Source organism: Aulonocara stuartgranti (assembly GCF_965226115.1).
Source record: "Aulonocara stuartgranti genome assembly, chromosome: 18".
NCBI lineage: Eukaryota > Metazoa > Chordata > Actinopteri > Cichliformes > Cichlidae > Aulonocara > Aulonocara stuartgranti.
The window spans coordinates 26,286,698-26,300,606 of NC_138954.1; the positions used below are offsets into that span (position 1 = coordinate 26,286,698).

At 39.9% G+C, this 13,909-nt stretch overlaps 2 protein-coding genes across 5 annotated transcripts; both read left to right on the plus strand.

Annotated features, from left to right (window-relative positions):
- Nucleotides 1-878: 878 nt before the first annotated feature.
- LOC309693717 (angiopoietin-related protein 3-like) lies at nucleotides 879-4,632 on the plus strand. Of its 3 annotated transcripts, none has more exons than XM_082513190.1 (3): nucleotides 879-2,056; nucleotides 2,319-2,429; nucleotides 4,566-4,632. In XM_082513190.1, the coding sequence occupies exons 1-3, from the start codon at nucleotides 1,550-1,552 to the stop codon at nucleotides 4,596-4,598; spliced, it is 651 nt and encodes a 216-aa protein (XP_082369316.1). In that variant the 5' UTR covers nucleotides 879-1,549; the 3' UTR covers nucleotides 4,599-4,632. The 3 variants fall into 3 exon arrangements, with proteins under 3 accessions (XP_082369316.1, XP_082369314.1, XP_082369315.1); XM_082513188.1 differs by lacking the exon at nucleotides 4,566-4,632 and adding an exon at nucleotides 4,223-4,305; XM_082513189.1 differs by lacking the exon at nucleotides 4,566-4,632 and adding an exon at nucleotides 3,179-3,403.
- LOC309693711 (phosphoglucomutase-1-like) lies at nucleotides 4,305-12,837 on the plus strand. 2 transcript variants are annotated; one of them, XM_082513179.1, is made up of 13 exons: nucleotides 4,305-4,495; nucleotides 4,541-4,672; nucleotides 7,792-8,009; nucleotides 9,137-9,299; nucleotides 9,584-9,730; nucleotides 9,950-10,075; nucleotides 10,519-10,709; nucleotides 10,849-11,003; nucleotides 11,083-11,198; nucleotides 11,311-11,446; nucleotides 11,919-12,102; nucleotides 12,262-12,390; nucleotides 12,600-12,837. In XM_082513179.1, exons 1-13 carry the CDS (start codon nucleotides 4,408-4,410, stop codon nucleotides 12,687-12,689), a joined length of 1,875 nt encoding a protein of 624 aa, XP_082369305.1. In that variant the 5' UTR covers nucleotides 4,305-4,407; the 3' UTR covers nucleotides 12,690-12,837. The 2 variants fall into 2 exon arrangements, with proteins under 2 accessions (XP_082369305.1, XP_082369306.1); XM_082513180.1 differs by lacking the exons at nucleotides 4,305-4,495; nucleotides 7,792-8,009 and having other exon boundaries at nucleotides 4,599-4,672.
- The last annotated feature ends 1,072 nt before the right edge of the window (nucleotides 12,838-13,909 follow it).

Sequence of the window (13,909 nt, forward strand, 5' to 3'; positions counted from 1 at the left end):
ATTGATGTCGGGGACCTAAATCTCTTACGGGGACATTTCTTCTTTTGGGGGGACGTGTAGAGTAAAGAATTGGTGGAACAGGTGTTTGATCTTCGGTGATGTTACACATCTATACGGCCTTTCAAAACCACAGAGTTGTTATTAATTGATCCTGTGTAATTTGGGTCATCTTTTAAAAAACAAATTACAAATAGACCCACCATACTACTGCAACAACAAGAGGGGACCAGCCACGACCTTATTTAAAGGTTAGTTCAAGGCATTCTCACACTGTCCTGGCTCAGAGGAAAACATCTTTAGAAAGATTAAATGAAATAACGACTTTTAAGAGGCATTAACATTTCTGTAACATTTCTGGATTTCTGTTCAAACGATTTTTTTATACTTTGTTTCCAAGGAGCCCGACTTTCTTGCCATTTCCTATGCTGGTCTTGAGCAACAGTTCACGTTTTCTGAAAGTCTTTCAAAGTTTTTCTTTGTGTCTGTTTGTTTGTTTGTTTGTTTGTTTAAGTCACTTAACACTGACTTATAAATCTTTCAAGCACAGACAAAAAATACACCAAATTATATCTTTAGGCACTTTGCTAATAGTTTCCAGTGAAAAGACATTTATTTACATTTCTTTAGTTTTCTAAAATTTTCTTTTGCATTTTCTTCTTAAAATGAGAGGCATATAATGGTGTTTTATGTACCAGCAAGGTGATTTTCAAAGAGCTATTAGCTGAAAGCTTAGCAGATCTCAGCATGGTGTGCAGGCTGTCCTTTAAAATTTTAAACTGGACAAGTGGAAGACAAAAGAAGAAGTGACAGGCCTAACAAACTATCTACAGCAGATTAGTGCCCTTAAGAAATAGGAAAAAATCCATCAAAGACCTGACACAGCATCTGACAGATGGATCTGGACTTTCAGATGATCTATTTACTGTTCACTGAAGCCTCAGAAATGGTCTCAGTGAAAGGGTGTCTGTGAAGAAGCTTAAAAACATACCTGGATAGAAAAACACATAATAGAAAGGTATCAGTCGAGGATTGGTGACTAAGAACCAAATAAATCCAAAGATCTTTGAATGTTCTTCAAGAAGCTGGGAGAACTATTGCTGAAGACTACTTAAAGAATTGTTTGGGGATTTCAGACTGTGCTGATGAATAAAGGCAGTCATTTCATTCAACTTTGTTAGAATTGTAAAATCTCTGTATTTTCCCGTTTGCACAGGTTTTCACAGTCCTGTACGCTAGCTTCAAACATCACATCTACATAATTTATAGATGTATTATATATAGATTTAGCAACAATTATGATTTTTGTGTTATTCTGTGAATGAATGCTGTTGTATCATCCCAAGTGACGATAACACTTACATACTAATCTTTAAAATTTGAATAAAGCATAAGTTCCAAACAGACTTTCAACAGTCCCTGAGAGGAGAAAACTACATTCTGTAGAAAGATGTTGATTCAGCTAACGTGGTAATCATTAATCTGATATCAGACAGAGTATAAAGCTCTGGATCTTCACTCAGGAACTCTTCATCCCGTCACAGAGCGAGGTATGAGAATAACACGAATTGTTTTCGTGTTTGCCCTGGCTGCTGCTTGTGTTCCTGCCCTCTGTGGCGAAGAGGAACCTCCGGTCCTCCACCTCGAGGCTCCTGCTGAAAGTCAGTCCCGCTTTGTTGCTTTGGATGACGTGTATCTCCCGGCAAATGGCCTCCTCCAAATGGGTCAGAGCCTGCGGCAGTTTGCGCAGAAAACAAAGGGACAGATAAATGATATCTTCCAAAAACTCAACATCTTCAATCGCTCTTTCAGCCAGCTGTCAGTGCTGGCCAGCGAAATCAAGGTGACAGAAGAAGAACTGAAGAGTACTGCTACTGTGTTAATGGCCAACAATGAAGAACTCAGGGGCTTTTCTGAAGAGATCAGCTCCAAGATGAACAGCATCCTGCAAGAGAAAAGTCAACTGCAGAATAAAGTGGAGGGCCTCGAGGAGAAACTGAGCAGTCTGTCACTTGGCCTTGTGCCGAGTGAACGAGCAGCAGAGATCAATAGCCTTAGGGTGAGTAACCCGTTGTTAGAAAGAAAACCTGCACTTGATGTTTCTGTCCTTTGCTGAGGTAAAAAAAAAAAAAAGATCACTGCAACAGTATTGTGCAACAATAAACTCTAAAATAAATCAGACAACCTTTATGCTTTTTGGCTACTACAATAATCTTTGTTTTCCATCTATTCTCTCAGTGTTTGAATGCTGTTATACAAGCTCACAATACTATATTATTATTAACAATCATTATTTTTTTTCAACATTCATCCCTGATCAGGAGGTGATCCAGAGCCAGGAGCAAAGCATTACACAGCTGCTGAAGGCTGTGAGGGAACTGAGTGACCAGCTCATCTACCAGAGGACAAAGATCAATATTCTAGAGGAAAAGGTAAATAATAGAGACCTCAGTAAAAATGAATGGCATCTTATGATTGTTTTGTTTGGTGGTGACTCTTCATCCATAACAAATGTGCATAACGCTGGGAAGGGTTTAGCTAACTAAGAAAATAAAATGCATGATTCACCTCCTGTCGTCACTTCAGTCAGAGTGAATACATTCCACTCAAACGCAACTTTAGTTGTAATCATCTCCAAGTACCTGGCAAAAGCATCTCTAAAGCAGCAGAAGATCACACTGGGGGGTCTACCCTGTTAGCTAAGAACAGGAAATGGAGTCTACAATTCAACAAACTCACCAAAATTGGACAATAGAAGATCAGAAAAAGGTTGCCAGTTCTGATGAGTCTCGATTTCAGCTGCTGAAAGCAGCGTGAAGCTCATGAGAGCATGGATCCATCCTGCCTTGGGTTAATGGTTAGATATGGTGGTGGTGTAATGATGTGGGGGATGTTTTCTTGGCACACTTGGGGTGTTTTGTACTGACTGAGCATTGTTTGACTGTCACAGCCTAAGTATTGTTTCTGACCATGTCCATGAATTATACTGTGATATGTGCGCACATACAAGCATGTGCAGCCTCCAGTCTCCAAATCTAAATCTTACTGAGATGCTGATCATCTGAGCCAGTGCTGTAGTGCTTTATACATTTCACTGAAAAAGCTTTTGAAGATTTCTACATAGAGTCAGTGAGAAGATTTTTTTCTGCAAGCCAAAAGTTTTTCTGACAATTTTCCACAGCTGATAGCCAACATGTTAGCTAGCCCAGGAGACCATTGAGAAGATGCCAGAAACCTTCAGCGCTGAAGCTCCAACACTCACCCCTTACCTGACTTCAGGCTCTACCAGCAGGACCAAAACAATCAATAATATGGATAATGAAGCTTAAGGTGATGTTGTGAGCGACTTAATGGTTTGATATCTGTAATGTGTTATTAAAAACCTGAAATATTCAATCAGACCTCGAATGCTCATCATTTACAAGCGTGTCCAGGATATTTCCTGTGGTTTTCAGCATGTCATTAATACAGTTTCATGAGAGAACTGTGCAAATAAGGGCTAAATGAATGCGATTGATAAATATAGACTCAGCTACTAACAATTACAAAAAAGAATAAGACCTCTAAAGATAGTTATTTATCAGTAACGGGTTATTGGTTAATTTAACACATACAGCATGAAATTGTCACCAGTCACAATATCACCACATTGTTTGATTTGTACATCCCAAATTTGTGTAATACTGTATACAAGGCAAAGAAAAGCCAAAAATCCTGTCTGGGAGGTGTGAGGCATTAAGTAGTGCAAACTAATTATTGTTTGATGAAGTACTCGATGAATCAGGGGAGCTCTACTTCAGAAAAACAAAATAGCGCTCCGTCATTACCGAAGGATCATTACTCATTTATTAATGAGTGGTGACCAGCCAAAAAAGGTTTTAAAAACCGTGCAAATATAAAAGCTATAAATTTAAATCCCCTCTTCTCTATGTTTTCAACTTAGACCATGGAGCAAGAGAAAGGATGGTTCAGTAAATTTTGATCAGTAAAAGTATGAAAATGGTTTTGGAGATTATGGAGGTGAGATTTTACAGAGAAAATAAATTCTCAAATTCCACATTTGATTCTTATCATCATTACTATCATTATCATGTAATTTTATAATCTCTGTGACTAACACAGGGTGCCTGCACCCCTGTGAGCATCTTTGTCTGCGTCACTTTTCATGTTTACTTGTTAAACCATGTTGGCTCTGAGCCTCCAAATCTCTCTCTCGTGCACACAGAGGAGTTCTGGCTTTGTCTCAGGAGGATTCAGTCTCTATCCTCTTCAGGCAACTCTGTCCTTCACATAGATCTGGAGGACTTGAGACAGAACAGATGCTTCATTGAATACAGATTTTTACCTTGATGGGCCAACAAGCAACTACACCATTCACCTCACGCACGTGTCTGGAAATCTGCCTGACCCATGAACAACCTCACAGGCGTGATGTTTTCCACAAAGTATAGGAACCATAACAACCATCAGGACACCAGCTGTGCCCACCAGAAAACCAGTTGGTTACAGCAGATGCACATGTTGTCTACTATTGTCTTCACAGTATGCGCTTTCTATCATTTTCTAAGTGGATGCTGGTTCAGCACCTGTGGAGACACTAACCTGAATGTGAGATATCTTCACATGAAACTAAAGGAGTGGACTGAATGTAGGAGAGGGATCCAGGGGATGTCAGGTAAGAGGCGTCTTCTTTCAAATTGACCCAGATCTCCATCTATCATGTGGCACCTCCCAAAAATTGACTTCCCCTGAATCAGACGTCCTTCCTGCATGTGACAAATAAAGAACCTTGAACTTGAACTGAACTTGAACTTCTCTGATCTGATCCATTTCTATAACAGGGTCATGTCTGTTCTTAATTCAGTGCCATCTGAGGTGCTGACAATCACGGCATCCAATACTGATTTTTGTCATTGGCAGCAGCGATTCCTCCAGGTTTCCCCAAATCTCTTGATTTTCTCATTTACTGCAGATGGTGAGAGTCTTCACAGTTTCCACAATTTGTCACAGAGTTTTACCCAGTGTGTTACTGACCTGTCACTAATTAACATAATTAGTTGCAAAATGTTCCTCCAGCTGTTTCTTTCCGATACCACATATGCTTACAGCTTTTTCCTGCCCCGTTCCCAACTTTTTTAGAAATGTTGCCTCCATTAAATTCAAAATGAGCTCATGTATTACTTAAAATTATACATTTACTCCATATGCATACTTGATATGATTTTATTTGTGAATAAAATGGGGTTTAAGAGATTTGCAAATAATTACATTCTGTTTTTATTTATATGTTACAAGGATCAGATCATAGAGAAGAAACAGTCACATATGAACAGTTTTTATATTGGGTCACATTTACTCACTGACCCCTGACAATTTGGGAAGGATCCCTTGACTGGATCATGACATAGAAAGGAAAAAGTTGGATGCATATATGAGGCTCCACAATCTCTTCTTGAATTGTTTCTATATGTTTTTCATGCTGACCTTTTTTATGTAACAAGAGCAGCATCTAAAAGTGTCAGCTTTTGTTGTGATTAATAGGTTCCTTGTTTGATATATTTGTTATTATCACAAAAATCAAATAACTGTTATAGAAGACTTTAAAAACTGGAATTTATTCACTTCTGAAATGCTAAACGCATAAATTTTTGTCACTGCTGTTGTCAGAATTGTAATGGATTAAAACTGTGTTGGAGAAAAATTGAGAGCTTAATTTTGCTTTATATATAAGAGTCGTTACAGATGAAGTAGAATTGTTGGAGGAAATCCATATAATTTAACAACAGGCATCATTTTGTGGAGTTGTAAGGAAGAAAAGTTGTTCTGACATTTTGACTGGTGGGATATATAAATATAAACAGGCAAACCAAACACTAACATGAATTTGTATCAACTTACAGGAAATGGGTACACGAAGCTTTTATGGAAGGAAAGAATGTGTTTACATGTGACACATTACAGTGAGAACAATGAACTGGATGAGAGCGAGCATGAGTAAGAGTATCCTGGAATCAGGTCTGAGGACAAATGAGGAGATCCGAGGTTAGCTGAGGGTCATACATATATAATGTGCGTGTGTAGTAAATGAAGTGTGTTCAGGTGCTTGGAAAGGATGTTATGCAGTGAGATGTAAGGTACAAGGATGCAATGATACTCTAAAAGTCAAATAATATAAATATCATATCCAACTCTGTTTCATAAGCTTCTCATACAGGACATTCAGTGTCACACACACTGAAACTCTTAACCATATGATTGCCTGATTTTGTTGCATGAGTCTGAGAAAACGGTAACATTTTGGTACCTTTATAGCACACTGTTACCCTGACGCAACAAACTAATTTCTGGTAAGGGGTGGGAGGAGGGGCCAATTTGTTTGATATATCAACAAAGACCTCAAGCTCCCATAAAGTAAGGTGAATTTTTTATGTCTCCCATTAAACAAATAAATAATTAAATCCATGCTGTAGTGGTTTTAATATTTAATGTATTTTTTTGCATTGTTTTAAGTAAGTACATTTTAAATAACTTCAAAATAAATACATTTTAGTTGGATTTTCACATTTTTTCAGTAACAAAAAAATAAAACAGAACCCAAATTTATGCAGACAAAACAAATAAATGTCCATCCATCCATCCATCCGCTTATCCTTTTCAGGGTCGCGGGGGGCGCTGGAGCCTATCCCAGCTGTCATAGGGTGAAAGGCGGGGTACACCCTGGACAGGTCGCCAGTCTGTCGCAGGGCTAACACACAGAGACAGACAACCATTCACACTCACTCGCACATTCACACCTAGTGACAATTTGGATTAATCAATTAACCTATCCCCACAAGCTGCATGTCTTTGGACGGTGGGAGGAAGCAGGAGTACCCGGAGAGAACCCACGCAAACACGAGGAGAACATGCAAACTCCACACAGAAAGACCCCGGCATGATGGTGGAATCGAACTCAGGACCTTCTTGCTGTGCAGCAACAGTGCTAACCACCGTGCCACCGTGCTGCCACCAAATGCCACCATAAATGTTTATTTATTTATTTATTTTACATGGCACACTGACTTTTGAACAAATATTTCAAAAGGCTGAACTTTTTTTCTACTGATTGGTTAGGAGGGCTCAGTAAACTCCAGAGGGCAGTCTTGTTCCATCGCGTGCAGATGACTTCACTGAGATTTGATTGCACCATGAAGTATGTCTAATGTGAAAACTGATACTTCCTTAAAAACTCACATGTGTGTTCCCGATTACACTCTGACTGCTTGTCCCACGGTTTGCTTCCACAAACAGCATTAAAAACGAGAAATATCCTCCCCTGAGATAGTGTGAGACATGACTTTGATGACAGAGGTCATACTTCTTTTATGCATAATGAGTCTAATCACAGCTGCAGGACTAAACAAATAGACAAACCATTCACACGACAACCACACCTAAACACACACACACACACACACACACACTTCTTTGTGTTTTGCCATGCAGACTTGACAGTGATCTCCCTGCACATGTGTGAAGCAGCTTCTTCAGTTACTCTGCCTGCCTCTGCACACACATTAGTTTGGAAGGTTATTTTAGGCTGCACAAGCACCCTCTGCTTCCAGTGAAATAATAGGAGGAGTCAAACTCTTGCCTTTCCATTCTGCTCCTTTGTACCATTCCTCATGTCAGCTGACAGGGGATTTCCCTCTAAATAACAAGTTCCCCTTCGCTGTCTGTGCTGCAGCATTAAGTTAGACCTTTATTTTGAAACAATGGACAACAGCCCTCTGCAGGTCTTGACTGTCCCTACAGCCCCCTACCCAGACCAGCGACCCAGCACCAACGGCCTGAGGAAAAAGGTCTATGTGTTCCAGTCCAGAAGGAACTACCTTCACAACTTCATCCAGAGTGTCTTCTCTTCCATTGACCTGCGCGATCGCCAGGGTTCAACCATGGTGGTGGGGGGAGACGGACGCTTCTTCAATCGAACGGCTACTCAGGTCATTGTGCAGATGGCAGCTGCCAATGGGGTCAGTGTCACCATGTGTAAGGGCTTGCTTACCTTGTTTGTGTGTGCATGCTGGCAGGTGAGTGTGCACATGAGCAGATAACTGCATGTGTGTCAGTGTCACCTGCCCCAGTAACTTATTATCTCTTTGTCAGCAATTGTACCTTCATGTCAACTGCAACCTGTGACTTTTGCTTTTACTGTCCAAACTATAATCAAAAAGTAGAAAAAAACAAAAAAACATAATTTTTGATGTAATTATATTTTTAAAAAAATAATTGTAACTTTTAAATTAAATGATAAATTGCATATGGATATAAGATACTGACTAGATATTACACTAATCTCTGTTCAGTATCTAATATCCGATCTAATAATAAATATCGGAAATGTCACTTTGAAACACTTCCAAGTCCCAGAGTTCTCCGTGTCGAGGGAATGCTCTCCATCACTCCCTCTATGACCTTTTTTTCTCCTCCTCTAATAATAGGACCCTTCCCGCAAACATAATCTGAGCTACCTGGGGTCGGGGAGGTGGGGGTGGGGAGGGTATCCCCTTGTTTTAGTAGCATAACTGATCCTTTTCCTGGGAGATTAATGAAAGCAAGGCTTAAGTCTTATTGGCAGAGAAACATCCGCCACCATTACATTCAGTCACCATTTACTGATCTTTCAAAGCAAATAACTTGCATTTTAATTTGTGGGCTGAAAGGTCACCTGATGTTTATTCTATACCACATTAGCACTGGTTTGCATGAAATACTACCTAACCACTTAGCCACTTAACCTAACCAGTTGCTTTTTATTTTCTCTGCCGACATAAACACCTGACACTTTAAACGCAGCACACGTCAGGTGTTTGGAACACATATGGCCTACACAAGTGTTCCAGATTAGATCCAAATTTGTCTGCTAATTGGGCCGGGTAAATGATATAATTAGAGGGATTTAAAATACACGTACACATGATAGAACTTGCTCTTGGTGTGCCGCAAGTGCCGTTTGTGAAATAAAATATCCTATTTACTTCTGACAAGACCTGTGACAAACCTGATATTTACTGCTATTCCCACCCCTGCCTCACGCTGATATATCAAGATACGTAATTTTCTCACCCAAGTAAAAAACGCCTATGTGACTTTTCCCCAGGTGGGTCGTCTGATCATTGGACACCACGGGATAATGTCCACGCCAGCCGTCTCCTGTATGATCAGGAAATGCAAAGCCATCGGAGGCATCGTTCTCACTGCCAGCCACAACCCCGGTGGACCTGATGGAGACTTTGGCATTAAGTTTAATACTGCAAATGGAGGTATGGTAACTTGAGAGAAGAAAGCATGCAGTCGCAATGGCCAAGTGCAAAATAGTGATACAGGAGAAGTCAGGCATTTAATAAGGCCTCATTCGGATATGTGGCTCAGACACAGAGAAAATGTGATGCTTGTATTGGCACAAATCTGGGACAAAGTTCAAACACATCAAAACAACACACAATATTCAGTATCGCTATTCCTGTCAATAGAAGATTTTTCTACTGTTACAATACTGTAATTTTACACTGTCATCATAAAACCAGGCTTCTTCTGCCTCATCCAGGCCCAGCCAACGAAGCAGTCACAAACAAGATCTTTCAGATCAGCAGGACCATTGAGGAGTTTGCCACCTGCCCTGGACTACAAGTGGATCTGACAACTATGGGAAAACAGACCTTTGACCTGGAGAACAAGTTCAAGCCATTCACAGGTGAACTAGAGCATTAATGTTAGTCTCTCATTCATCATCGAAATTAATGAGCATGCGGGGGGAAAAGGGATATGAGGCTAGTTATATGACTGACCAGATATATTCTTTGCAGGTACAATTACACATATTGTCTTTTTTCTTTGTGAAAGGCGTATTGTAAGTGTATTTATGTATCTCTTTCCCTGATGATGGATAGAGTTTTGTTTCTGATTTGTGCAGTGGAAATCGTAGACTCTGTGGAGTCCTACGCTAACATGCTGAGGAACATCTTTGACTTTGCTGCTCTGAAGGAGCTTCTGTCTGGCAAGAACCACTTCAAGATAAGACTGGATGCCTTGCACGGAGGTCAGAGAAAATGCTCTCATAACTAACTCATTTATCATATAATGTCATAGTTATATTTGTACGCAACTCCAGCAAGTTCTTTAACTCATTTGCTTATGAAGCATGATGCTATTCAAATCTATATGATTTCCATATTTCTCACATTCATGTCAGCAACGTAAAAGAGAAGCTTAACAATATTACAGAAAAATGGAGATAATAATGAGATAAATGTTTGAGGCTCTGTTCTATTCTGGGAGAGGTAACATTGGGTTGTCAGATCTGTGACTTTACTCTCATTAGATTACTAAATCTATTTTGAGCGTCCCCAAACACTGAAACAAAACGTCAGGGCTGAAGCACTGTGAGCCTCAGTTTTCTCCTTGTTGTTGTTTTAAAATACTTTGTGCAACACCAGATCTGCCTAGTTCATCTTTGTCCTCTCTCACCTGTCCGCTCTGCAGCGGTAGGACCCTACGTGAGGAGAATACTGTGTGTTGAGTTGGGTTGTCCTGCCAGTTCTGCCATTAACTGTGTCCCTAAGGAGGATTTTGGAGGTCAACACCCAGACCCTAACCCCATATACGCTACAGATCTGGTTGACAGCATGCGAGACGGACAGTATGATTTTGGTGCAGCATTTGATGCCGATGGGGTGGGCTTACCGAGTTATTATTTCTGCTTTTTACTTGTTTGTTTGGTTTTTTTCAAACATTACAAGAATATATGTAATATAAAAATGCAGCTTCAAAAGACATTTCCTTGGGCCTGAGAAACCTCTTTCTGCTTTCTAGGACCAGAACATGATCCTTGGTAAACATGGCTTCTTCGTCACCCCATCTGACTCCGTGGCTGTGATTGCTGACAACATTTTTTGCATCCCGTACTTTCAGCATGCAGGGGTGAGAGGTTTTGCTCGTACTATGCCCACAAGTGCGGCATTAGACAGGTAAACGTGTGGCCTGCTTTTCAAATATCACCATCAAAACAAACTGCCTTAGAATACTCTTTCATTGTATTTCCTTCAGAGTAGCCAAGGCAACGAAAATCGAGCTATATGAAACTCCCACTGCCTGGAAGTTCTTTGGGAACCTCATGGATGCAGGCATGCTGTCTTTGTGTGGAGAGGAAAGCTTTGGTACAGGTACTGCGTGTCCGTGCCAAGTAACTAAATCGAAGAAGACGAGGATTCTGATTCTGGGCTTTTGTTTTATGTTTTCTCAACACTGTCAACCTAATTCCACTTCACGCTTCAGGAGGAGACCATATTCGTGAGAAGGATGGGCTTTGGGCTGTGCTGGCATGGCTGTCTATCCTGGCCACCAGAAAGAAGAGTGTGGAAGATTTAGTTAAGGACCACTGGCTAAAATATGGAAGAAACTACTTCACCAGGTGAGATGTGGACACACTAAAAAAACACCGTATTATTACTGAGGTTATGTGATAAAGTTTTTTTATTTTATTTGTTTGCTTATTTGTTTGTTCTAAGAGGCTGAAATATAGTTAAGCAGAAATTGTGTCACTGATACAGATGAAGCTGTAACAGGTGGGTCGACGAGACATGTGAAGACACATGTAGAACATTACTGACACCTAGTGGAACATATGTGGCATTGCACTGTATGACAGAACATTTAACATGAGAATATTATTAGTAGTAATATTAGTATTAGTATTGTCTGTACTGACTCACTTTTGATTACAAAATATTCATTATCAACACAAATTAAGCCACATCACAAAACATATGTAAAATAAGGCATCAATAATCAATAATAAGTACCTGTTAGTTTATTATTTATTTATTTATGTAGCCTTTTTTTTCTCATTAGATTTTTGTTTCTACTCTTTACATTTTGCCCAGGTATGACTACGAGAATGTAGACATAGATGCAGCATGTGAAATGATGGAGGATTTGGAGATCACAATCACCGACAAGACCTTTGTGAGGCAAAGATTTGCTGTGGAAGACAAAATCTACCAGGTGGAGAAAGCAGACAGCTTTGAGTATGCAGACCCGGTAGACGGCACCATTTCCAGGAACCAGGTACATGAAAAACACTGTGGTGCATTTTTCTGTAATGATAGTCTTGCGGTATACACAGATGCATAATGTATGCGATTTGTCAGCATCAGAGCCTCTCAGCTGTGTTTGCAAACCCTAAAAAAATGTATCTCAGTCTGCGCTGGGCTGTCTTCACTGCAGGGGCTGCGGATAATCTTCTCTGATGGTTCTCGAATCATCTACAGACTCAGTGGGACCAGTTTTGATGGGGCAACAGTTCAAATCTATCTCGACAGCTACGAGAAAGAACACGTTTTTGGGGATGCACAGGTGGAGTATCTAAAAGTGAAAACTGCATTTTGACCAGAACAGGCAAAAAAGACAAACCTTTGAATCACTAAGCAGAAACTCTTTTTAAATGAAATGTAGCGCTGTGTGGTGAAAAGGAACAGTGTTACTGCTCTGTGGTTGTTTGGATGATTTTACATATGGCAGCAAGGTGCATGAGTCTCTAATTGTGCCATCCTTGTTTTGGACAGGTGATGCTGGCACCCCTTGCCACTATCGCTCTAAAGATTTCTCAGCTTCATCACAGGACCGGTCGAACTGGTCCGTCTGTCATTATATGATTCCTTATTAATTGACAAAATAACGCTCTTTTGTAAGTTTTTCCATCCTGTTTTTTTGTGTTTGTGTTTGTTTTTTATAAAGGAAGTCTCAAATCCAGTTGTAGCTACATATGATGCAAAAGTGTGCAGTTGAATGAAATTAAATGTGATATATTAAACAGCGTTTTTGTTTTTGGTTCGGTTGTGGCATGCTTTGGTGCTTTTTTATGGCAGATGATATTACATCTACTTTACTTTGTTTCAATTTTGCTTTTGTTAACTGTCATTTTCATTCTCACCAGTGAGGCCCTGGCTAAAATCTGCAAGATTACAGAAAGGTCAGCGTTTTTAGTAAAAAAAAATTGAACCTATTTGAGCATAATGTTTTCATAAAGTAGCACTTTCACTTCCTCAGTGAAACTCTTTAAAAAACAGCATCAGCACTGTCTCTTTTTAAAAAATCTTTTTCTTTTTGTACCAGTTATTACTGAAGACTACTTGACATGTGCAGTTGAGAAACTTAGAACATGACAGCAGCAGGTGCTGAGTTTAAAAAGAAGGAACGGGCTGTTTCCTGTCGTTAATCCTCTAAAACCGTCATTTGGATCATGCGTACCCCTTAATTTAGGGGAATAATAACCTGAAATTGAAGTTGAGTGCGTGGGTGGGTGCTTGAGAGTGAGTGACGGCTTTCCAGCTCGTTTGACTCTGTTGAGTCTGAAAATGACAAAAAGCAACAAGTCAGCATTTAAAGACTGCTCCCAAGAAAACATCTTCTAAAGATCTTTTAGTTTCACTGTGACAAGGGTCCTCTTTTTTTTCTTTTTTTCTTCTTTTACTTCACTATCTGTAAGTACAACTTATGCTGATACCTTTTTAGCACACCAACAAAGCAAAAACAACAAAGGAAACTTTTAAACTGCAAGAAAATATTTTTTCAAATAGCTTATCCATATCTGGTGAGTGCACCACATAATTTCCATCTGGACGGCAACAGCACAAGTCCACAAACATCTGCCCCAGCTCTGTGATCACTCATGCCCTTTGAAGTACTGTCCCTTTCTGTCTGGTTTCATCTCCATAATGCACTGAACCTGAAGGGGAACAACAACACAACAAGGGGAAGGCCAGCTGTGGTTCATCTCAGGCCCGTCGTGGTGTGAGTTTTGGTTCCACTAAAAATTTCAGTCTAAGATTGCACAAGTTTACATGCATAGTTACTCTGTGATCAGGATCTGTCC